The sequence below is a fragment of the Physella acuta genome, unplaced genomic scaffold (genome assembly GCF_028476545.2).
Source record: "Physella acuta isolate Inbredline_101_S28 unplaced genomic scaffold, ASM2847654v3 ptg000398l, whole genome shotgun sequence".
Taxonomy (NCBI): Eukaryota; Metazoa; Mollusca; class Gastropoda; family Physidae; genus Physella; species Physella acuta.
In genome coordinates, this window is record NW_026731917.1 from 199789 (window position 1) to 225363 (window position 25575).

The 25575-nt window shown below is 35.6% G+C and overlaps 1 protein-coding gene across 3 annotated transcripts; it reads right to left on the bottom strand.

The window, feature by feature from the left end:
* Positions 1-45: 45 nt before the first annotated feature.
* LOC131942296 (neural cell adhesion molecule L1) lies at positions 46-16060 on the bottom strand. 3 transcript variants are annotated; one of them, XM_059302089.1, is made up of 15 exons: positions 15991-16060; positions 8233-8336; positions 7252-7360; positions 6917-7107; positions 6611-6787; positions 6028-6159; positions 5498-5594; positions 5058-5266; positions 4793-4951; positions 4240-4383; positions 3944-4055; positions 3371-3579; positions 3058-3186; positions 2750-2828; positions 46-2352 (listed from the first exon to the last, which is right to left on the bottom strand). In XM_059302089.1, the coding sequence occupies exons 2-15, from the start codon at positions 8291-8293 to the stop codon at positions 2145-2147; spliced, it is 2016 nt and encodes a 671-aa protein (XP_059158072.1). In that variant the 5' UTR covers positions 8294-8336; positions 15991-16060; the 3' UTR covers positions 46-2144. The 3 variants fall into 3 exon arrangements, with proteins under 3 accessions (XP_059158072.1, XP_059158073.1, XP_059158074.1); XM_059302090.1 differs by lacking the exon at positions 15991-16060 and adding an exon at positions 15570-15980; XM_059302091.1 differs by lacking the exon at positions 15991-16060 and adding an exon at positions 8459-8729.
* Positions 16061-25575: the final 9515 nt, after the last annotated feature.

Here is a 25575-nt window from a genome sequence, read left to right on the forward strand (position 1 = left end):
AATGCAAGTTGAAATTTTAAACAAAAACATTGATAAACACAAAACTAAAGAGAAACTGATTTTTATTACTTGATTTTCTAAATTACATACATCACAACCAAATTATTTTTTAACTAAATATAAAGCAGTATTTAGAAATCATACATTAAAATAAATGCTATAACAACCATTTTTCTTTAAAAGACAGAAGAAAATTACTAAGATTATGTAAAATATATACACAACTACCTGTGTGCACCTTATAACCAGAGCAGTGGAATGCATGTATGGAATTGTCTAATCATTTTAATGTAAACAAATATGTCCAATTTTTTTATCAATGGAATTTTAAATTACTTTAATAGGCTAAATCATTGGTACCACTAGAATGGAATGTACCAAAAAATTATAAAATTAATAAATAGTGAATATATAGAAGAATGGATAGCTCAAAATATTTGTTTAATAAAAATAAACAGACCAGTTGAGCTTTCTTCAGTTTTCCTTTACTAAGCAAACACTAATCACAACCATTGCATTCAATAAAATATTTTAACATTGAAATAAACTGAGTCAAAACAGCCTAGCAATTTTTTGTAATAGAAATTAAAAATTCTTTTGCACTAAAGGGTACATTTACAGATCTTTAGAAAAATGAATAGGATTATGTCAGAAAACTATTTTGCATATTATATTTTATTGCAAATGAAGTTAAATGAATAAAATATACACATTTTACCTAGATGGAGTGCAATAATTTATGTGTTTTAATCAATTGCAATGATAAATCAAAGTGCTACAGTTCTCTCTTTAATATAGAAATACTATTTTAAAACTCATTAAATCTAAACTACAAGCAACAAATGTAAATTAAACTTTGGAAACGTAAGGGTAAACCTGTTGAAAGATACACATCAGTCTGAGATTCTATAGCTATTCAATGTACAACTTGTTTGCTAGTGAAACAATAACATCTGCTCAACCATCAACCATCTTGGCAAGCCAGTCTAACACCTTTCACACATGTACAACTTTAAAAGATTATAAAAAAACGATTTATATATAGTCAATATACACGGAGGGCATTCAATTAGACTTGACTTGCCAATAGTTTGCCTAGGTTGTAGAATGACCTAGAAATGTTTCAAGAATTTTTCACCCATTCACTAATACATAAGCTTGTGTTAGTTACTATAAAATCAAAGTGTTATCTTCAGTGACGACTGCATACATAGCATTTGAAACAAATATTTACACTGTCATGATGATTACAGAACCGCATTCTCACTTGACCCTTGCTTAAATTCTTATTATAAATTTATAAAAACAAATTTACATTAAATCTTCCAATAATTGCTAAATAAATTTATTAGAAACATAAGGCACGTCTGTATATGAGCATTCATACATCTTTTAAACTGTAATATGTACATAATGAAAAGTTTATTTTTTTCAAATTAAGAAGTATAGAAAAATGACACATTATAAAATAAAAAGCATGACACTAACAAAACTTTATCATAAGACTACATTTAAGATTCAGTTCACGTGTAGCTTTAATTGATGCTCCGAATTATGGTACAGTTTTGTTGTGTTTATAAATTCTTAACAATAATCTTTACAAAAAGTACAATGTGAATTAAAAGGACATTATTCAGATAACAATCTAGAAATTTCTAATACACTGATTGGTAATATATATATATAAATATATTTGTTTACATAAAGCAGCAAAGAATTATAAAAATAAAAGCTTATAAAGACATAATATTTTAAACAGAAGCGGTTTAATTTTACAACTTTAAATGATGGAATTCATCTACAAACCTTAGATATAACTTCACAACCTAGTCAGTCTATTGCTGGTGACTTCAACTCAAATTTAATTCTGTGTACATGACATGGCTAAAGGCAACAGTTTCCTCAACTTATGTGAAAATCTATACAACAATAAACTAATAAGTTGGTGTAATATCATTTAATAACCATACAAACTTGAGCATTTTAAAGAAGTATATTATTTTACAATAGTACAGTTTAGTAATTATATTTAGAAAATACTTTTTACAACTTACATCTGTAATGCAATTTTTTGCTTTGATTCTTTCTTTATTAATAGAAATATAGTTATATATCTTCACCTTGAGTGTATTACAAAGCAAATATTAGATAGTTGACTCTGTGGCATGAGGTGGGGGTTGAGGTTCCCTCTTCTGGTAAATCCCGATGAAAGATCCATCCTCATTGAAATGTGTATCTGCCTCATATCCATACTCTCCTAGGCTTTCATCATCCCCAATAGGCACATCATCATATTCAAGATCAGCTTTGTTGGGAGGTTTGTTTGGGAAGTCATAGTCTTCATTATAAACCCTTTGAAAAAAATAGTATGTTGTAATTCACTGGATAATATTCTATAACGTATAAAAGATCATTGCGTTACGTTTTACTTTGCAAGAGAAATATGAAACGAACATAAACTAGATTTGGCCTAATTGTAAAAAACCACTAAAATAAAATAAGAAATCATCAATGGTTTAAATATATTCAGTTTTTATTTTTTTTCATAACATATTCCTACATTAGTTAACAAACACTTTTTAAAATTCTATGAAGATGAAGACAGGTAGTAAGCTTAAGAGTACATTTATTGTGGCTAGGGAATGGTCTGCCCACAGTTAATATGTGTTGATTGAGAGATATACAAAAATGTGTGGACTAGATTATGGTAAAGATTCACACTCAAAATGAGACAACCGAGACTACTTACGGCCTAGAATAATCATCAAATCCTTTATCTTTTAACTCTTTTTCAGGATCCAAGCCCGCACCAGTCTCTTTCTTATCCACTTTAAAAATGAAACAAACGTCATTTTAAAACAAGACTACTGATATTTTGCTCTTTAAAAAATGAAGTAGAATTTAACATTTGGTGTCATGATATTGAAACCTTGATAATCTCATTATTGTGAAATGAGCAAAATGTGATAAACTCTTCTCTATTATTAATGGAACAAGAGAATCATATTTTTAAAATTTGAATAAATAATTTATAGAGTAACTTTTATATAACTTTACCATTGTAAGCTCCTTCTTGCTGCTTGCGACAGATTATAAATATAATAAGAATAACAACCAGGATCAGCAGGATAAGGCCAATTATTAGTCCAATGATCCACATATCAAAGGTAGCTCCCTGAGCTACACCTGAAGAATAACAATTTCCAAACGGTTTTATATTTCTGTAAGTGTTTTAACATTATTTATTTTATATACCTAAAACTTCTAATTTTAGTTTAACTACTGATTATAAAAGTGATACAATCAATTATAAAAATACTGCTGTGACTTGGCATCTTATAAGGTAGCAATTAAAGAACTTGTCACTCACTGTCAGGTTTTGGCTTGTCTTTAAGTATCACATTGACCTCTACCACATGGTAATCAAAGACATGCGTCACATTGATGATGTAGATTCCTCTCACAGATTCGTACTGATCAGTGTTTAGATTGCTTGTGTTGATGTGGGCCTCTCTTGTTGATGGGTTATAGATGACAAATGGCGGAGGGTTGAGGGATTCTGTGTTGTTGTGTTTCCATCTGTTCAGTGGAATCAAGTTTATTCAATAGGGAGCATAAGACAATGCTTATGAGGAATTGAATTTTAGCAGTTTCTTCTTTCAATTGTATTAAAAAAATCTTTTGACCGGATTGTTAGAATTCTCACAATTTAATAGTGATGAAAAAATGTATTAAGTAAAATAAGCCAAGCTATCAAGATATAAAAGGAGTTACAATATTCTTGGGCAATAACACTAAGGAGAAAAAGCCCATAAATATATAAGAAAGAAAAAACAGTTTTAAAAATGCACTTTGCTTAAGGGGATGGTTAGCACAGAAGTGTGCCATCATTGTATTGTTGATTGAGTCAAACAAATAGCTTTACTAAATGACCTACAAATACCTGTACGTTAGATTTTGTGAAGGATCAGTGGTAGCAGTCACTGTGAGGTCTATTGTATCTCCATGGTCAATTTCCTGTGTGGCAGCTGGCTGTTTCAAAATTGTAATGGGCACTGTCAACAGAGAGAATTTATACATTTTTTAAAATATTGATCTCTGGCAAACTGGAAATTGTAAAACATTTAAAATAACATATTAGACCACTTATAAATGCTTTTACAGCACAAAAAAGTACTTATATTTGTAAAAAATGTAGTTTAGTGTTACTGCAGTCATAGAAATCTAAGGTAAACTTACAAAGAACGTTGAGGCAGCCATCAGCCCATGTTGTCCCAACAGGGTTAGAAACAGAACACTGAATGCACATGATGTCTGTAGCTTTCTTTAAAGATCGTATGGTTAATTTCTTGTTCCCATCAGTAAATACAAACTTTGTCTTATCTGAAATATGTTGAATTCAATGTCATGTTGCGTTATATCACTTTACTATAGTCCTATTACATTAGTATCCCAAGAGTTAAATTACACTGAACTGTATCCAAGTGATGTACCAATACAAAACATGCATGTGGGGTTCTAGAAAGAAGAATTCATGGCAAAAGCTAATCGGCATCACACAAAGCTAGTAACAAGATCTGCCTTAAATAGATAGATTAGAAACTACAATGTTTTAAGGCTATAGGAGGAACTCAAGTTACCCAAAGCCAATAACAATCACAACTTCAGTTATGTTCTGATGGTGCAGGGAAGGCCATTAAAACTTGAATGGATAGAAACCAAATGATCAAACAGTGTGAGTACATAGCAGCTGGCATGTACCCCTAACAAAACAAGTTATTGTGTGCTGTACCTGTTTGTGAACCAACTTGCTGTCCATTAATGTACCACACAGGATAATCTGGTTCAGTTTCACCACGTGCTGACCTGGCATTACAGTTAAACACGGCATCTTTACCCTCTGATATAGTTTGGTCCACTGGTGCGCCATTTGGGTAAAATATTGGGCTGGCTGTTGAAAAATTGTTCATTCATAGTGAAATTTATCAATGATTTCTTTCAGATCTAACTACAAACTTAAGTAGAATTTATAGTTAGAAATTAAAAATAGAACTTACAAGTTACGTCAAGAAACACAGCTTCTTTGTTAGAGGTTCCTCTTGTATTTTGGGCTTGGCAGTAATAATTTTTCTCATCTGCTTCATCAACATTGGAGATTATCAAACGACGATGATCAGCTGAAAATGAATATCTACCTGTTGCTATGATCTCATTGCCATCATCAAAATACCATTTTGTTGCAGGAACATTTGGATATTGTGGATCACTGAAAATACACAAAAATACAAAACTTGAGCAATATATAAGATTAACAATTTTAAAATCTAAACATTATTTGAAACTGAATTATAAGCAGAATCTATTACATTCCATTTTACAACTAAGTTAAATTAAAACGTTCTTTTTTGTGAAACAATGAATTTTTAAAAATTGATGTTCATGTGAATGAATTAAGATCATAGATTTAACTGTATTATTAACAGAAAAAAGCACATACTATCCTGAGAAAAAACATTCCAGTGTGGCTGTTGTAAACCTAATAAACTTGGTGCCACTGTTTGTGTACTGTATTTGTGGGGAAATGGCAGTCGGAGCTGTAAATAAATGTACAATTGTAAAATGTTAGAAATATACATTTCCCTATCATTCAGAAGATATCTTATACCTTCAACAGCATGTGATATTTTCTCTCGTGTTCAAAGAAAACTCAAATCTTTAAAAGATCAAGCAGAATTTTTTTTCTGAAAGGAATTATCTTTTATTTGTACTAGATATGTGAAATTTGCTGACACTGATCTATACCCAGCTAAGAATACCTATAGGAGGTATAGATACAAAGTGATGTACATCAGGCAATTTGTGTTTAACGTTATCTTAAAACTATTATTAAACCCAGCTAATAAACTAATACAGCCCTTACATTGACCATAAACTTAGTGCTAATACAATAATAGTACCTAATAATAATTAGCTCTTGTCTAACGCTGGACCCGGCCCTAACACTGTATGATCCACAAATTTACTTACAAGCAATGGTCTTGATAGTCAGCAATACTATTCCACCCAGCTGTATGTAGGACAAACCAGTGGCTGAAATACCACACTTGTATTGTCTTACATTACCATCTGCTGTTGTGACATATGAAAAGTGCAGGGTTCCTGGCGTAAGAAAAAAATTATCATTAATATTTCAGCACTTGTAATCCTAATTTTAATTCCTCACTGTAGTTTAGCATATCAGTATTGTTACAGTTTAAATTTTTAAACATCTGATTCTGCTCAATTAAGCTCTATGGCAGTTGAGACAGAAAATACAGTGATAAAAAGATAAAACCACCTCACATTCTAAGGAAAGATTCTCAAAATTTTCTAGATGTCTTGCTAAACTGATAAACTTTACACGTCTAAACTTGTTTACAAATTGTTGCACTTCAAAAAATGTATCCACACAGTATGTTCAATTGACCAGACATTTGTTTATCAAGGAGACAAAACATATTAAAAGAACTTTTTTTTTTCAAATCTGAATAATGAAAACTGTGTATTGTGTGAAATCTAATGTGTTAACATTTGTTTTTACAATAGCAAAGGTAATTTCTATAATACTAACCTTTTTGATCGATGAAGTGACGGTCTTCAATTTTAATTTGATTGCCACTGAAATCATACCAGTTGTAACCAATTTCTTCACCAACAGCTTCTCCTTTATTAGCACATTCTAGCTTGGTATAGGAATACTCTTCAGCTACCACAGAGCTGGTGGCGTTTGTTTTGAACTCTTCTACCCCTGGGAAATGTAAATAAATAACTGAGTTAAATACCTATTTTAAAAATCAGGATTCTGCGCTATTTTTAAATGCACCAATAGAAACTCCAACTCAGCATCAAGATTAGAACATAGCTTGTGTGAACTCACTGGATTGTTTTAAAGTGTATGTGGGAGCAAAACTCTTGACAGTTGTGGTGCCAAACATAGACCTTGCCACACAGGTAAAAACACCTTCTTCTCTGGTTGTAAAATCATTGAAGGTTATGTCCCCTTTTACTGAATCAAATGTGATCTGAGGACTTACTATAAGAGGTATTCCACCTCTCAACCATTCATAACTGAGGAAGAAAAATAAAGGTTGACGAGACTGATGTATATGGGCACTTTTATTTCATGTAATTAATTGCGTTGTAACAAACACCAATGTGATGCAAACACTGTTTTGACAATTTTTCAATACAAAAACTAAAACTTGGACTAACCTGGGCTCTGGTATGCCCTTGGCTTGACATGGTAAACTAAAATCAGCTTTCTGGTTTTTATATACGACTTTTGGACTGTCAGGAATTATCACATTGGGTGGTAAGCGAACTGTAAAGTTATATATATATATATATATATATATATATATATATATATATATATATATATATATATATATATATATATATATATATATATATATATATATATACTGGGTCAGGTTAAGAAATGTACAATCAAGTTTATAAAAATAAAGAATTTTTTAAGTGAAGAAATATATTGCGAATTATACCAAAAAGTATATGAAGAAATATCCTGTCTAGTTAATAATTGTACAGAAATATTTTGTCAAGTTACTTTAGATGAAGATACAAAGATATACATTTAAAATATGTGAAGAAATAAAATGTTAAAAAAAAATGAAGAAACATACTAGTAAGTATACAGGCTTATTCTATATAAAAAAAAACTAATTCCTAATCAGTGATAGTAGGTTAAAACACAATATTTTGATCTGCTAAGATTGTTATTACTGAACAATCCTAAATCTTTGTAACGATTCAACATTTTTACATTTCTTTTAATTATTAGCTTTTCAAAAAACTAATAAATACTTTTAAATGATATATGAATGTAGTGTAAAAAATGTTGATAAGTAATATGTAACAAATCAAGCACAGAATGTTTAATGGAAATAACCAACAAGATTTTTTTTAAATATTGAGCTATTTGTCTTTTAGTGCTTTTAGCCTTTATTAAAAGAATATAAAATATAAATTAATGTAAACTATTGTAAACTACAATAACCAATCATAACAAAATAATATAAAATTTAAATCTAGGCCCTAACTACTGGTTGTCCAAGTAAAAAACAATGTTACCTCCCCTCCTTGCTTTCAAGAGTCCAACCAGTTTGATACATTTACAAAATAACTTTAAAGCTAAACATTAGAAATGTACCTAATAGAATCACATCTTACCATCAGACTGAGCAAACACTGAGGTAACAACAGCCAGAACTACAAGAAGTAGGCTGGACATTTTGGGAATGTCTGACCAAACCAAACACCTTGTTTAGGACCACCTAAAAAAACAATGATCACTTTGTTAATGACAAAAATTACAGTGGTGGCTATAAATTAATTTATTAATAGATCTAGATCTATACTTTTTAAATATCAGATTTTATTCTAATCAGCTGAGTACCTATAATATAAGTAGGCCTCATCAATGCATGGTAAATTGTAAACAAACATGTGCAGTAGGTACTCTCTAAAAAACAGGTCATTAACAAAGGAGAATGGAAAATCATTCAATAATTAAAGGGCATATTTGGCTACGATGTCCAATTGGATCAATCCATGTATCATATTTGAACGATCAGCCAATCAAGAGTTAGTTATGTTTTACGGCTGTCACTGAAGAACTGTCATCGCTTCCATACACATGTTAGTTTTTACAGCCCACTGGTAGTATCTGGCTTTTCTTTCCTACAGTATACAATTTCACTTCACGGAAGAATGATCGCAATGTCAACGGATCTAGATCTATAGACTACATGTATGCGGATTAAACTGATAAACCAGCTTATGGCTTAGCGATGTCTATAAATAGACCAACGCTGGTGTGGTGGGGGAGGGATGGGTGTGCAGGGAACAAACAACCGCCGTACTTTTCCTGGGGTCCACACACGGCAGAGTGGTGGCATCCCCGGTAACTAGGATTGACCCCGCACCTGGACCAGACGACAGGACGAGGTCAGTAACGGCTATTCCAATAACAAGGACTCTCTTATTGGTTGGGGTGGGAAACCCACAAGAAATTAATACACGTTTCAAGTGGGGAGAGGGGGAGAGACATTAATGACGTCACAAGATAAAACAAGGACAAGTTTCATTTGTGACACGTGAAGGGAGGAGTCTGGGAATTGGTGTGTTATTTTAATTCAGAAATACACGGTGTATGCTCTAAACATGCTCGATAAGCTAGCCTATATCTTTTGTGTGGTAAATATGCTTGCTGTGTGCAGCACAGTATCCAACGTTTTACTGGCTTTAGTCCGTGGATGGCGTCACATATCTAGTAAAAGAGCGGGTCAGACTTAATGTGATGTGAGACTTTGGTGGGAATTGATGAAATGACACGCATTATACATTTCACATTTTAGTCTAAAGGACAAATACTTAGTAGAGAACTGGTGGGTGGAGCTTATTGTTTCAGATTGAGGCAGGACAGCTTTTTGCTACGGGAGGAGGGAGGGGGAATCGGCTACACGAGTATGACGTCATGAATGGACGCGCCTTTATTTTGTTGCAGAACTGAAAAGGTGGCCCGACCAGTTAAAATACGTTTATATGTAGGGGAGGGAGATAAAAAAAAACGTTAATGCAAGTTATATGGCTAATTTATGGGTGGATGATTTAAACGTATTGTGGCCTAACATTGAATGTGCGGACCTGTAAACAGGGGGGAGTGTTAGCGACGTCGGCCCTGTAGCGAAGTTAAGACACTATTGGTTAAAGTAATTGACGGAAACATCGATAGTAGCAAATTAATCACATCTCAAAGGATTTGTTAATATACAGCAAATCCTGACAAATAAACAGTAGTAAATTATCGTGTATTACGTGAATAAATAACGATCAGCGCCAAAGTGTCGTATGCACAGATGGCTTTAACACAATTCTAATGAAAGTAATATGAGCATGTCTAATCAATATGAAGTTCATCACTCCCCTAATGAACGAATTGATTTTATCATCACATCGAATCAATCAACCAATAACTGTAAGGCCCCATACAAGTCACCCACAGCCCCAGATAGAATGGCCGGTCACGCTAAATGTTGTGCGGGTTCATGGTGCTATTGTTATACACTGCCCCGTCCCCCCAAGCACGTCCACCGCCTCCCTCCCAGGCCGAATAGAAAAAAATAGTATCTATACATATATAAGCATAGTTCGCCCCCAGATAAAAGTCTGAAAGAAACCCTGGACTTGAATGTATTGTGCGGGAGACTTATGCCCGACTACATGATATATTCCATGGATGGGAGAACTATGCCAGACTACGTATTCGATGGATGGGAGACTTATGCCAAACTACATGACATTCCATGGATGGGAGACTTATGCCCGACTACATGATATTCCATGGATGGGAGACCTATACCCGACTACATGATGTTACATGGAAGGGAGACTTATGCCCGACTACTTGATATTCCATGGATGGGAGACATGCCCGACTACATGATATTCCATGGATGGGAGACCTATACCCTACTACATGATATTACATGGATGGGAGACCTATGCCAGACTGATATTCCATGGATGGAAGCCTTGCTTTAACTTATAACTTAAAGGCTTCAGGGTCATGTTGATAATGTAACCCTCCTGTCTATTAGATCATCGTGCCAACTATGAGATTTGGGTATTTAAGACATCTGCTGAGTTGGTTCCCCTAGACATCTGAGTGCTTGTCTCCCAGATCGTGAGCACCCAGTTGGGCAGGAGTCGCCGGCCACATTAAATACAAAATGTCAGGGCACTTTCTAATGTGTAACAGCCAGTCGTAATGGGGAGCTTGGCGGCGCATAATAAAAACAAAAAAATTGTTTTGTTAAAATACTCTCGCAATGAGCATGAAATCTACAGGGGTTGTTGTATATAGCTAGTGATAAATGGCGTTCTTTATACCCATGCTAGTTTTACAGCTTAATAATACTACACACTACTCGCTTAAATCCTACCCTTTATCAGATGTTTAATCTAGAAAATCTACATCTGATATCAACGCGTCAAGAGGCCTTCTTGTAGGCCAGTGGTCCTCAAAGAAGTCCGCGGGTCTCACGTGTGCTCAAACTACCCAGGTAAGTGGTGTAGGCAGTACAGAGCGTCTCTCGGACAAGACCCACTGGCAGGGTGGGGCTATATGGACAACTGGCCATAAATCTACCCCCGTCAATTTGAGACCCCCTGGTGTGGGCGACCTGTAACGTGTTTACGACACACAGGAAACAACACTGGGGTAGGAGACGGCAGTCTGATAACAGGGTCAAAGTTCAACGTTACCAACCAGTTCTGCAGCTGTAATTATTATGTCGTGTAATTTTTTTTCTCGCTTCCCAGAATAAAAACAACGCTACAAACCTGTTTTAGAAAGATCCCCCTAACCATAAAAAAGAGAGGAAATCATTAAGAAATAAAAGTGAGAAGACTGAGATTAGCTTTAAAGTCATGGAGCTGGTAGGAGATTAACGACGCGGGCCTGTTTGTGTCACGGTCTGTCTGACGTGTTGAATAGACAAGTTACGGGTCGGTGTGTTTGTGTCTGGTGTGTTCACGTTTTGATCGCCCAGGGTAAAGTGCGTGCTGATGTGTGTGTGTGTGTGAGGAGGGGGGGGGGGGGGGCTTTCAACAGCACTTGTGGTGTACATGTTGAAAAAGTCGCTATGGAATATTTATTTGATAGCAAATATGTTCTTAACCTTTTCATTTTCATTAACGGCAACATTTTAACAGTCAATACAGGCCACTTTTAAACGGTCAATTCAAGTAGCTTTTAAACGGTCAATTCAGGCCAATTTTAAACAGACAATTCAGGCCACTTTTAAACGGTCAATTCAGGCCACTTTTAAACTGTCAATTCAGGCCACTTTTAAACGGTCAATTCAGGCCACTTTTAAACGGTCAATTCAAGTAGCTTTTAAACGGTCAATTCAGGTCACTTTTAAACAGTCAATTCAGGTCACTTTTAAACAGTCAATGCAGGCCACTTTTAAACAACTCAGACGACCCAAGCGTAACCTAAGCTCACTGACCCACCTTACCACATGTCACCCTTGGGTAGGTCTCAGAGACCTGCATGAATTTTAAAACACATTCAAGTGAAAGGGCGCTTAGATGAGCTAAAAATAGTCTAATTCCAGACGCTAAGCAAGTGGGCCACCACCAAGAGGTAGGTTGTCGTGTAACCTGGGCTGGGTTGTGATGTCATGTTGCCCTGGGCCTAATTCTACAACAGATATCTACATCATACAATGTGTGTTTTCATTGGAATATTTGAATAGTACACGGAAGTAAACAGTAAATGCTGTATGCTAAAAGAATGGGTCCAAGTTACCTGTAACAAGGTTTCTTTCAGACATTTTTCTTGAGGGGGGGGGGGGGGGGGGAGAAAAAATAAACAGTCACTGGTTAGAGTTTAAATATACACTATTTATACATTTTTTTTTCCATTTCAACATTGGGGGGGGGGGGGGGGCAGACAAACAGTGTTATTTGTATTCATGTTGTCACTGTTTTACCTAATCTTAAATGACCTTTGTGGCCCACAAATACTTAAAAAGTAGTGAAACAATTTATTCTAATAGGGCCTATTTTAGTGCAATCATAGGGTTGATATCCATCTCACAAAGTGCTAATATTGATAAGTTTTTATAATCTCCAATCTTATATAAAATCTATGTGATAAAATTTCAGGTGCTAAAACTGAAACCTTCCATTGACCTAAATCCACATGCTATAAACAACCGTAACAGGTCACAAGAAATAATAAGCTGAGTTTACATACCACAAAAGAAAAGATCTTTCCCAGGCTATAAATTACACACATTGAATCTGAACTGAATAGCCTTACAAGTGAAAGGAATCAATGAGTCAGAAAAAGTTTTCATAAATACTTTGGTGGTAAAGATTCCCAGGCTTAAATAAAACATAAGGTTTGAAATAAATATATCCAGTAGGTTTTTAAATTTATAATCCCCCTATATCCAGTCGGGTTTTTATAATACCTTTATATCCAGCAAGGTTTTAATAATATCTCTATATCCAGTAGGTCTTTATTATATGATACTATACCTTCACCAGACAAATAACAGACACCTCGGATATTGGGAAAATATTGCAAATAGTAAATTACAAAAGTAATTAATAGCATCACAAGGCAGGGGCGACACTGGGTGATACTAGGTTCAAACATAAATTGTCAAAACTAGGTTTTATCTAGTTCAAATAATAAAACAGCTTGGGAGAGGGGCGACACCAAACTGAAAGAGAAAATTTGTTGGAGGGGGTGGTGCGACACCCTAAGTTAGAGTACTGAGTGAAACCTGATAGAATGACACCACTGCTAGTTATATAACTAACACTAATTCCAGTACTATAAAATTTCTTAAGAAATGATCTGGTACATTTTATAAAAGCCAAAAATAAGAAATGTTCTCTAATCTCGAACCAAATATTTTCTTAGATCGCCACCCCACATTATATATACAATTTTTTTAAATTTATTTTATTAATTATTGGAGTCACAACATTTTAGAGAAAATTACATTAGTTACAATTACATCTTTGTTAGAAAAAGCCATAAAACCTTAACAGACTGTGCTGATAAGAAATTATTTGATTTAACTTCTTATTTAACTTATTCTGTTAACTTCTAAACTAAATAGGAGAAATTTTTCAAAAACAATAAAGAATTATTTTTTAAAAATTGCTCTATACAACACAACACAATTTTATATAATAAAAAAAGCAGAAACCACTTTTTACCCACTTCAAGTTTTCTATGTGGACATGGTGGTTTTGCATCCCTCACCAAATGATAACGTGGTAATGCTAGTTTAAGTTATGCCTAGCCCAACAGTAGATTTCACTTCAGACCATGAAGTTTTTTGCTGGGTCCACCCCATCCTCCCACCAGGGTTTCCTTCAGACATTTTTTTCCTTAGAGGAAAAGAAACCTGAAAGAAACACTGCTCTCTACCTAACCTCATCTTAATATGCTACATGGACTGAAAAACCAAAATGTTATAGCTTTAAAAAAAAAAACTTAAATTTATCTAATAATGGTAATCATTACTGCTCAGTTTGATATAACATTAGGTCCGTCAGGCCTATATTAAATTAGCAATAATTGGGCCCCTATATTAAATGTAAATTGTCAAAATGACACCATCTAACACATAAAAGCTTTCAATTTTTAATTCTTATTCTTTAAAAATACATTAAAAATGTTTGATGACAAGCTTTTATGTAATTATGCATTAAAAATGAGAAAATAAATTATTTTCTTTAGGTCTAAATATATAAAATGAACTACTATTTAAATAACTAAAAAGAAAAGTGTGGGTCACTTTATTATGTATTGATGAAAATGCCTACTTTTATTTGAATTTTAAGTAAGAAGTGAACCACACTTTTATCTGTAGTTATTTAAATAGTGGGCTTTGAATAGTTCATTATTATATATTTAAAGAAAATCATTTGTTTTCTACTTTTTAGTGCACAATTATGTAAAAGATTGTTACTAAAATGTTTTTAATGTATTTTTCCAGTACTTTAAAATATATAATAGAGTTTGCATGACTAAAAACGTTTGTGCACCAAATAAACACGAAAAATGTGTGTATAATTATAGCGTGGTAAATAGTATCTTATAGGACAGTAGGCATAGCAAATTTTAATTAGCTCTTTTTTTAAATTTAATTAAACATCCAATTAAGTCAAATTTAATGTACTGTCATTGGGTTTTGACACACATGCCAAGTTTCAGAGAAATTGGTCGGTTAGAAGTGGTAAAGTTTCACTCGCCAGTTTCGATCCATGATGAAGCAAGACAAAAGCATGAAAGAGAAAAAGTTAAATAAAAGCTTGTAAAAAGTAGTTGAACTCAAGTTGACACTTCTCTTGAAGTTGACTAATTACAATTTAAGTGATCATTTCCTCTAATTACTTTGGGCCAAAGAAGAGAGCAGTCAAATGCATTAAAACATTTTTAAGAGTAGACTAAAAACAAGTGGACAATGTCACAAAGTGTGTGGGCCAATGAGTAGGCCTATAAAATTATGAAGAATGTCATTATTCTATCAGACTGTAGGCCTACAACTAATTTGACTATTAAATTACACTAGGTGACCAGGCCTACTGCAAATGAATTAACTTCTATAGTCTAGTTACTGAGCTAGTTACTAGAAATAGATCTATCTAGATTCTAGATCTAGAATCTAGATCTCATCTAGTAGGCCTATAGATCTCTAGTATATTTTAAGCCATTTGACTTTGATTTTATTAAGGCCTTGTTAAAATAACTGAGAATTAGCCATGAGGCCTACTCTTTTTTGTGTTCTGAACTCAATATCAATTATTTAGGCCCTACTTAATTCTATTAGTTAGTAGAAAGATCTTGATCTAGCTACATCTAGATCTAGATCTAAATCTAGATCTAGATCTACTACAGTTCAGTTGTAAATGTAATTTAGGGCAAGCAGAAGTTTTAATTTGAAACAAAATGAATCCACACACTGACTCACCCCTGCAGCAGTATTATTTTGCTTCTAGTTTTCGCTTTTTGTTTTATCCTCGACAATTTTCCGAGAATCAATCACAACAGAATTTATAAAACCATTCAACGTGAGGCTAAATCCCTAACTACACGAACACGAAGCTTCACTTCCTACTCTCACTGCACCTAACATTCATCGGTAATGACTAATCTGTCAGTCATAGTAATTGTGGGACCCTCCAGCCACAAGAAAAAACTTGATAAACATTGAGAAACAAATCAATTTTTAATTATAATATGTGGGAAAAACCAATCCCTAAAATAACTGATTACAAATGTATTTGTTAACATAATCCTAAATCAATTTAAACTATATCGTACTGTAAAGATTATATAGTAATACACGTTTTTATAATACAACTTTGACCACATAAAAGAAAATGACATACCGTCGCAGGTACAGAACGTCGCTTCGTTTTTAAAAAAGTATGTCAAACACCTTCCGGTGTAAATACAAAAAAGAAACCAAAAATATTTTAACAGATCTGTGAGTCATTTCCGAATAATGTTTCGCGGCAAGTTGATGGTTACCAATTTAATCTTTAAGAAAAAAAAATAAGATGAAGACATGTCTACAGTACTTAAACTTTTCATTTTTAATGCCTGTTTTAATTTTTACCCTCGCCAATATCCCCGTGTAGAGTGGGCACCAGATAGGGAAAGGGATGGAAACAGGATGGACTCGTGTGGCAGAGCATTGCACTTTGTTGTGTAAAGATCCAAAAGAACCTGCACTAAATGGTTATCATTACTAACAACAATAACTGACAGCCATTCAGTTTTCCGATTTTAACTCAGTGATGGTGAAATAGCTGATCAAATTTCATACTGTTTCAAAACCATTTTATTTATTGGATACACAATGAACGGTGAATAACTGCAGAGCCGGGTTTATAAAAAAAAACAACAACCAAGAAATAAATGTCTAGCAACAACTTGATTGTCGAAATCGTGCGCCCGATCACTGAGGGGTCATCCATAAATGACGTCACACCTCAGCATACAACCCCCCCCCCCTAAAAATTGCAGTTGAATTTTTCTTAAAATACGATATTTTTTCCAAAATCTTGTCTGAACTCTGTCAACATAGAGTATTTTAATCAATTCATATTACAATTTATTAAAACAGTTTTCTAAAACGCGAAATAACGGCTAAAATTCGTTTTCTAACATTGCTTTCTTATAATTCAAAAATATGACGTCACACCATCTGAATCCCCCTCCCCCTCATCACACACCGTCGCAAAATTACGGACAACCCCTTCCTCCTACGAGTGACGTCATTTATGGACGACCCCTAAGGCGTTTAATGAGTTGCAAATTGTTGATTATTTTGGATCAAAACGTCTCTTATGCTTTGTGCTTTAAATCCAAGATGAAATTGAAATTGCTAAAATCTAGACTGCACATCTTTGAAATTTATTATTTATCAGCTTATAAATTAATAGTCAAGATATGTAAACGATTTTTGTCTGTGTAAACAATGAACTGGCCTAAATGGTTTTTTACTTTATTATTTGAAAATATATATTGATCGATATTATTTTATTTTATATTTTTTTATTGTTTTTATAGAAATAAATGAAAAATGTAGAAAAACATTGAATTTCTTCAACCTTAATTAAGCAAATCCACCTTCTTTACGTGACTATTTTTGTCGTTAATGAGCATTCTAAAGTGTGTTTTTACAAGCTTTTAATTAACTTGCTTCCTCTGCCTTGATCGAAACTGGCGAGCGAAATTTCGACCACTTCTCTAACCGACCTGTTTCTCTCTATTTCGTTATATTTATTTAAATCAGAGCCGGCGTTAGGGGGTGGCGAACGGGGCGGTCGCCATAGGCCCCGCGCTTGAAGGGGCCCCGCGCTTCATTAATGTCATTGTTATCTGAATTAGTTCGTAAACTTAAAAAAATTGTTGCTGAATTCAATTGGGAAAAACTAAATGGTCGAATGCCGACGATGCTGATTGTTATAACTGAGTCCACGGTTGATGTTGGTGAGTCCCACCTGAACTGGGACAGGCCGTAATTCGATACAAAAACAGTGTCACACCTCCCCTTTGTGTAGGGTACGGTCGCCTGGCATTTGACCTGAGCTGACTGGAGATGGCGGTCGAGAATTAGCCTACGACGTAAAGAGATACCCTATTGTATGCGGACCCATGAAGACATCCTTTTAGTGACCTGATGAACTCTAGTCCTGACTTTCTTGTTGTAAATGTCGTATAATGTCGTATATGTACAGTGTTTTTCCAGACTTTTTTCACCGGGGGGGGGGGGGGGGGTTGGGGGGGGGGAAGGGGCACTTGAAATTTTCGGGGGGGGGCGGTAGATTTTCTTCGGGGGGGGGGGGCGGACACTGTTAAAAGGATACATTTTCTATATAAATTATATAAATTTCATTTCGTTTTCGGGGGGGGGGGCTTGACCCCCGAAGAGATGCCTGGAAGAAACTCTATATGTAGGCCGGTATAACAAAATTAACATTCAGTTGCATGCAGAGGGGTGGGAGGAGGGCGACGAGGAGGGGGGGGGGGGGCTTAGGATCTATATCAGGCGGCATTAAACAGAGTGATTTATTATTATTTTTTGGAAGAAAGTTAAAACTGTTGTTATGTTGTGTCACCTTAAGGATTCACCCGTTCAATAATTAAGACAATAATGTTTTTGGTTTTAAAATATTGTATGAATTCTAAACAAATTTTGAAGTTTATACTGTTTTGATACATCAGGCCAAGTTCGCTGTATTGTAAACTTTATTTTCCTAAATATTCGGCACGTGATTAAATTTTCTTAAGTGATTTGGTATGAATTACATAACTGTCAAAAGTGATTTAATATCTTAGCAAAGGAAAAAAAAACTACGAACATTGGGTTAATACATGGGAGAGATAAAAATCTGTTATTATAGTGGAAAGTTTGGCATTAGGTTATAAACTCCAAAACATTTGTGTTATTATGTGTACATCACATTATATAGGCCTTTATACATATATATATATATATATATATATATATATATATATATATATATATATATATATATATATATATATATATATAATGGAGAGGCCCCGCGCGGATGGTTGGCCATAGGCCCCGCGTATTCCTAACGCCGGCTCTGATTTAAATAGTGTCGCCAAATTATATGTATCAAAGGAAATCACCATTTTCTACTTTTTCGTGTATAAGCTTGTTATCAAAACGTTTATTATCATTATTATATTTTTTTTCTACCTGACGTAAAAAGATTGATAGTTATTTTGTTGTTTCATTTTGTTGAGTGGTTTTTTTTTTTTTTTTTTTTTTTTTTTTTTTTTTTTTTTTTTATTCTAACGAAAGTTTTAAGTCGTATCTTTTTAATTGACAATATTTCTTGAAATTTGAAATTTTCATGTCTCTTCGCCGTAGTATTAAATATATGATTGCACATCCACTATTTACAAATTATAAAATAACTTCAAAAAAATAGACCATGGAATATATCCACAAAGATAATAATAGACCACCACATAATTATATCCACAAAGATGCAAGACTATTTCCACAATGATAATAGTCTACCTATAACTATAGAGAAATTAGACTACCTATATCCAAAAAGAAGTTAGACAACCTATATCCAAAAAGAAGTTAGACAACCTATATAAAAAAGAAAGACAACCTATGTACACAAACATAATAGACCACTTCGTCCTCACCAAGTATAGCCAATAAAAGTCTAAAGCCAGTGCCAAAAACAAATATCACATCACGTGACTGATTGGCCGTGCAACAAACTCACTGCCTCGCACACAACCGGGCGCCGGCACTGAACTTTGTTTTACGTCATGTCTAGATCTAGACATGACGTCAGAAAATTTCTGACGTCATGACTAGATCTAGAACATTTCTGACGTCATGTCTAGATCTAGAACATTTCTGACTTCATGTCTAGATCTAGAATATTTCTGACGTCATGTCTAGATCTAGAACATTTCTGACGTCATGTCTAGATCTAGAACATTTCTGACGTCATGTCTAGATCTAGAACATTTCTGACTTCATGTCTAGATCTAGAACATTTCTGACTTCATGTCTAGATCTAGAACATTTCTGACTTCATGTCTAGATCTAGAACATTTCTGACGTCATATCTAGATCTAGAACATTTCTGACATCATGTCTAGATCTAGAACATTACTGACGTCATGTCTAGATCTAGAACATTACTGACGTCATGTCTAGTCTAGATCTAGAACATTTCTGACGTCATGTCTAGTCTAGATCTAGAACATTTCTGACGTCATGTCTAGATCTAGAACATTACTGACGTCATGTCTAGATCTAGAACATTACTGACGTCATGTCTAGATCTAGAACATTTCTGACGTCATGTCTAGATCTAGAACATTTCTGACGTCATGTCTAGATCTAGAACATTTCTGACGTCATGTCTAGATCTAGAACATTACTGACGTCATGTCTAGATCTAGTACATTTCTGACGTCATGTCTAGATCTAGAACATTTCTGACGTCATGTCTAGATCTAGAACATTACTGACGCCATGTCTAGATCTAGAACATTTCTGACGTCATGTCTAGATATAGAACATTACTGACGTCATGTCTAGATCTAGAACATTACTGACGTCATGTCTAGATCTAGAACATTACTGACGACATGTCTAGATCTAGAACATTTCTGACGTCATGACTAGATCTAGAACATTACTGACGTCATGTCTAGATCTAGAACATTACTGACGTCATGTCTAGATCTAGAACATTACTGACTTCATGTCTAGATCTAGAACATTTCTGACGTCATGTCTAGATCTAGAACATTTCTGACGTCATGTCTAGATCTAGAACATTTCTGACGTCATGTCTAGATCTAGAACATTACTGACGTCATGTCTAGATCTAGAACATTTCTGACGTCATGTCTAGATCTAGAACATTTCTGACTTCATGTCTAGATCTAGAACATTACTGACGTTATGTCTAGATCTAGAATATTTCTGACGTCATGTCTAGATCTAGAACATTACTGACGTCATGTCTAGTCTAGATCTAGAACATTTCTGACGTCATGTCTAGATCTAGAACATTTCTGACGTCATGTCTAGATCTAGAACATTTCTGACGTCATGTCTAGATCTAGAACATTACTGACGTCATGTCTAGATCTAGAACATTACTGACGTCATGTCTAGATCTAGAACATTTCTGATGTCCTGTCTAGATCTAGAACATTTCTGACATCAGGCCTTTGATTTAGAACAATTTTGAAACAATGTTTTAGTTTTAATTATGTTAATTAACGTTATTTTGATTGCTTGGTATGGTAAGCACCCTGCATCATAATTCAACACAAACTAAAGCGCAACTACGACAAAGTACTAAATTATAATTGATTGTCCAGGATAGTCTAGATCTTGGAGTAGACGAGCCAACCAACGGCTTGTTCTACGGAACTCTTGTCAGTTAACAAGTTCTTGTCAGTGTCTCCTCTACATCCAGGGTTCAGATGGTTTAGTTCATCTCTGGATGTTTACATTTAGCAGTTCTCCAGGATTCTCTGATGGAAAAAAAATCTTCCATTGAAAACAGCTCACTCACCTGTTTGTTACTAGAGAGGCACACGCTACTGATGTATAGATGTTGTTCTAACCCACGCTACAGATAATTAAACTGTTGTACAGACGTTGTTCTAACCCACACCACTGCTGTTCAACCGTTAAACCGTTAAACTGTTATGTTCAGACTTTGGTCTAATCCATCACACTGGTGTATTGCCTGTTCTATACGAGGGATCTAACAGAGAGTTTACCATTTATGGTGAAGATTTGTTCTCGTGCTCTTTTGTGGTTTTCCCAGAACTGGAGGAAGAGTAGAAACGTTCGATTACTCACTTCAGTACTTCAACACTGCTCACTTCACAGACATCTGCCTCGTATCCTACTCATTTAACCAAGTTCAAAGAAACGTGCGCGCTGAACTTAGAGAAGTTCACGGAAACAAGTCCAAACAAGTCGAACGTGCTAATCATTAAGATGTTCAAAACCTGATGATGACAGATTCAGACAAATGAATCAGCCCAGTGGGATGTGAGTTTCAAATTCATTCAATTTAAAATGTTTTAAAAAACGTTATTTTAATCAAGAAATTCAACAGTCGCCATACAAAGCCTTGTTAGGGTGAAAAGCAAAAGGGAGACTTATAAAATAGTTCAAGTCTGCACAAAGAGAATGTCGATAACATACTGAAGAAAATCCTCGGAAACATTCCGTTCTGGCAGAAATTTCTTATCAGTAGCTTGATAATAACTATGCGAACAGATTCTGTGTAGTGTGTGAAAGAGAATGTAGCGCAGCCGATGCTCGTAAGTCGTGTCCATGGAATAGCTAATAAAGCAGAAGAAGGATACGGCGGGAACATTAATTGCAGATTATGTTACAATTACCCAGAAATCTTGAACAAAATGTCAGCAGCTCATGCTAACTTGCAATCTCAAGAAGGTAAAATACAAAATCAGATTCAAAATTCAGACAAGCTAAAGTGGGAGATAATGTTCGCATCCGTATACCGGATGTTGACAGAGGTCGCGGTGTTCAACATTACTGGCTGTCCTTACAGTTGTCATGAACGTAAGGCGATTTCTACAAGCTAGGAACGGAACATGGCGCAACTGTAGTCCAGGCGATTTCTACAAGCTAGGAACGGAACATGGCGCAACTGTAGTCCAGGCGATTTCTACAAGCTAGGAACGGAGCATGGTGCAACTGTAGTCCAGGCGATTTCTACAAGCTAGGAACGGAACATGGCGCAACTGTAGTCCAGGCGATTTCTACAAGCTAGGAACGGAACATGGCGCAACTGTAGTCCAGGCGATTTCTACAAGCTAGGAACGGAACATGGTGCAACTGTAGTCCAGGCGATTTCTACAAGCTAGGAACGGAACATGGCGCAACTGTAGTCCAGGCGATTTCTACAAGCTAGGAACGGAACATGGCGCAACTGTAGTCCAGGCGATTTCTACAAGCTAGGAACGGAACATGGCGCAACTGTAGTCCAGGCGATTTCTACAAGCTAGGAACGGAACATGGCGCAACTGTAGTCCAGGCGATTTCTACAAGCTAGGAACGGAACATGGCGCAACTGTAGTCCAGGCGATTTCTACAAGCTAGGAACGGAACATGGCGCAACTGTAGTCCAGGCGATTTCTACAAGCTAGGAACGGAACATGGCGCAACTGTAGTCCAGGCGATTTCTACAAGCTAGGAACGGAACATGGCGCAACTGTAGTCCAGGCGATTTCTACAAGCTAGGAACGGAACATGGCGCAACTGTAGTCCAGGCGATTTCTACAAGCTAGGAACGGAACATGGCGCAACTGTAGTCCAGGCGATTTCTACAAGCTAGGAACGGAACATGGCGCAACTGTAGTCCAGGCGATTTCTACAAGCTAGGAACGGAACATGGCGCAACTGTAGTCCAGGCGATTTCTACAAGCTAGGAACGGAACATGGCGCAACTGTAGTCCAGGCGATTTCTACAAGCTAGGAACGGAACATGGCGCAACTGTAGTCCAGGCGATTTCTACAAGCTAGGAACGGAACATGGCGCAACTGTAGTCCAGGCGATTTCTACAAGCTAGGAACGGAACATGGCGCAACTGTAGTCCAGGCGATTTCTACAAGCTAGGAACGGAACATGGCGCAACTGTAGTCCAGGCGATTTCTACAAGCTAGGAACGGAACATGGCGCAACTGTAGTCCAGGCGATTTCTACAAGCTAGGAACGGAACATGGCGCAACTGTAGTCCAGGCGATTTCTACAAGCTAGGAACGGAACATGGCGCAACTGTAGTCCAGGCGATTTCTACAAGCCAGGAACGGAACATGGTGCAACTGTGGTCCAGACGATTTCTACAAGCTAGGAACGGAGCATAATGCAACTGTGGTCCAGACGATTTCTACAAGCTAGGAACGGAACATGGTGCAACTGTGGTCCAGACGATTTCTACAAGCTAGGAACGGAACATGGTGCAACTGTGTTCTAGACGATTTCTACAAGCTAGGAACGGAGCATGGTGCAACTGTAGTCCAGACGATTTCTACAAGCTAGGAACGGAACATGGTGCAACTTTGTTCCAGACGATTTCTACAAGCTAGGAACTGTGTTCCAGAAGCGAGTTCTCCATTCTTTTGTCTTTGTCGGCACTGAGGAAAATCACCACGGACCATCGTGTCTCCACAATCACTGACCGACGGCCAAGGCTACACTCACTGCAGTGGAAACAATCCAGTATAGTGTCGAAATTATTTTAAATTGTCCATTAAATATTCTTAAATTCTTAAAAATAAATACGGTTATTAAAAAAACAGACTATTTGGTTTTTGTCTGATTTTACTAGAAAAGTGGATGTGTTTGATGTTTTTAGTATTTTCGGTAATTAAAATATTTTTAAATTGCCAAAAACAATGTGGTTGTTTTCATTTGTCACTTAAAATGTGCAGACACAGTTGAGACACATGGCATAATTTGGCCATGCGGTTGATGTTGTAGGCCTAATGTGAAACACAGCCAGTAATGTTGATGTTGTAGACCTAATGTGAAATGTGAAACACAGCCAGTAATGTTGATGTTGTAGACCTAATGTTACAACACAGCCAGTAATGTTGATGTTGTAGGCCTAATGTGAAACACAGCCAGTAATGTTGATGTTGTAGGTCTAATGTGAAATGTGAAACACAGCCAGTAATGTTGATGTTGTAGACCTAATGTTACAACACAGCCAGTAATGTTGATGTTGTAGGCCTAATGTGAAACACAGCCAGTAATGTTGATGTTGTAGGTCTAATGTGAAATGTGAAACACAGCCAGCAATGTTGATGTTGTAGACCTAATGTTACAACACAGCCAGTAATGTTGATGTTGTAGGTCTAATGTGAAACACAGCCAGTAATGTTGATGTTGCAGGCCTAATGTTACAACACAGCCAGTAATGTTGATGTTGTAGGCCTAATGTTACAACACAGTCAGTAATGTTGATGTTGTAGGCCTAATGTTACAAGACAGCCAGTAATGTTGATGTTGTAGGCCTAATGTTACAAGACAGCCCGTAATGTTGATGTTGTAGGTCTACATGTAATGTTACAACACAGTCAGTAATGTTGATGTTGTAGGTCTACATGTAATGTTACAACACAGCCAGTAATGTTGATGTTGTAGGCCTAATGTTACAACACAGCCAGTAATGTTGATGTTGTAGGCCTAATGTTACAACACAGCCAGTAATGTTGATGTTGTAGGCCTAATGTTACAACACAGCCAGTAATGTTGATGTTGTAGGCCTAATGTTACAACACAGCCAGTAATGTTGATGTTGTAGGCCTAATGTTACAACACAGCCAGTAATGTTGATGTTGTAGGCCTAATGTGAAACACAGTCAGTAATGCTGATGTTGTAGGCCTAATGTGAAACACAGCCAGTAATGTTGATGTTGTAGGTCTAATGTTACAACACAGCCAATAATGTTGATGTAGGCTTACATGTTATGTTTCTATCAATTTGTTTTGTGAACTCACATAGACCTATGCTTTTCTAATGTCGTGATAATATTGACATGGCCTACTTACAGTATTGATTATAAATTTTAATTTTAGTTAACTTTGAAGTGAATGCCTTATTACGGCCTATTAAGGTAGGCCTATATGTATTGTTTTTTTTTTTTTTTTTTTTTTGGCTGGTTTAATTTTATTTCCATATAAGGCGTCAAAAATAAAACTGGAAAAAAAAAAAATGTCCATACGACTTTTTCCCCCAACATTTGATACGCTGGTTGAGAGGCAAAAAACTGAGAGCTATAAATCCCCCACTGGCTTTCTATTCATGTCCCGACAAAAAGCCGTACAGAGCCTGTAGGCGGCTGTACAAACAAATACCTTAGCCTGCTTGCAATGCTACGGCAGATAAGATCTACA

Bases quoted from the DNA above. Each gene is read 5' to 3' on its own strand.
- LOC131942296 (XM_059302089.1), bottom strand. From the start codon at position 8,293: ATGTCCAGCCTACTTCTTGTAGTTCTGGCTGTTGTTACCTCAGTGTTT. The intron at 5,267-5,497 runs GTATGTGCTTTT...GTGTATTTTCAG, and splicing joins GAATGTTTTTTCTCAGGATA to TGATCCACAATATCCAAATG. The intron at 3,187-3,370 runs GTGAGTGACAAG...GTTATTCTTCAG, and splicing joins AGACAAGCCAAAACCTGACA to GTGTAGCTCAGGGAGCTACC.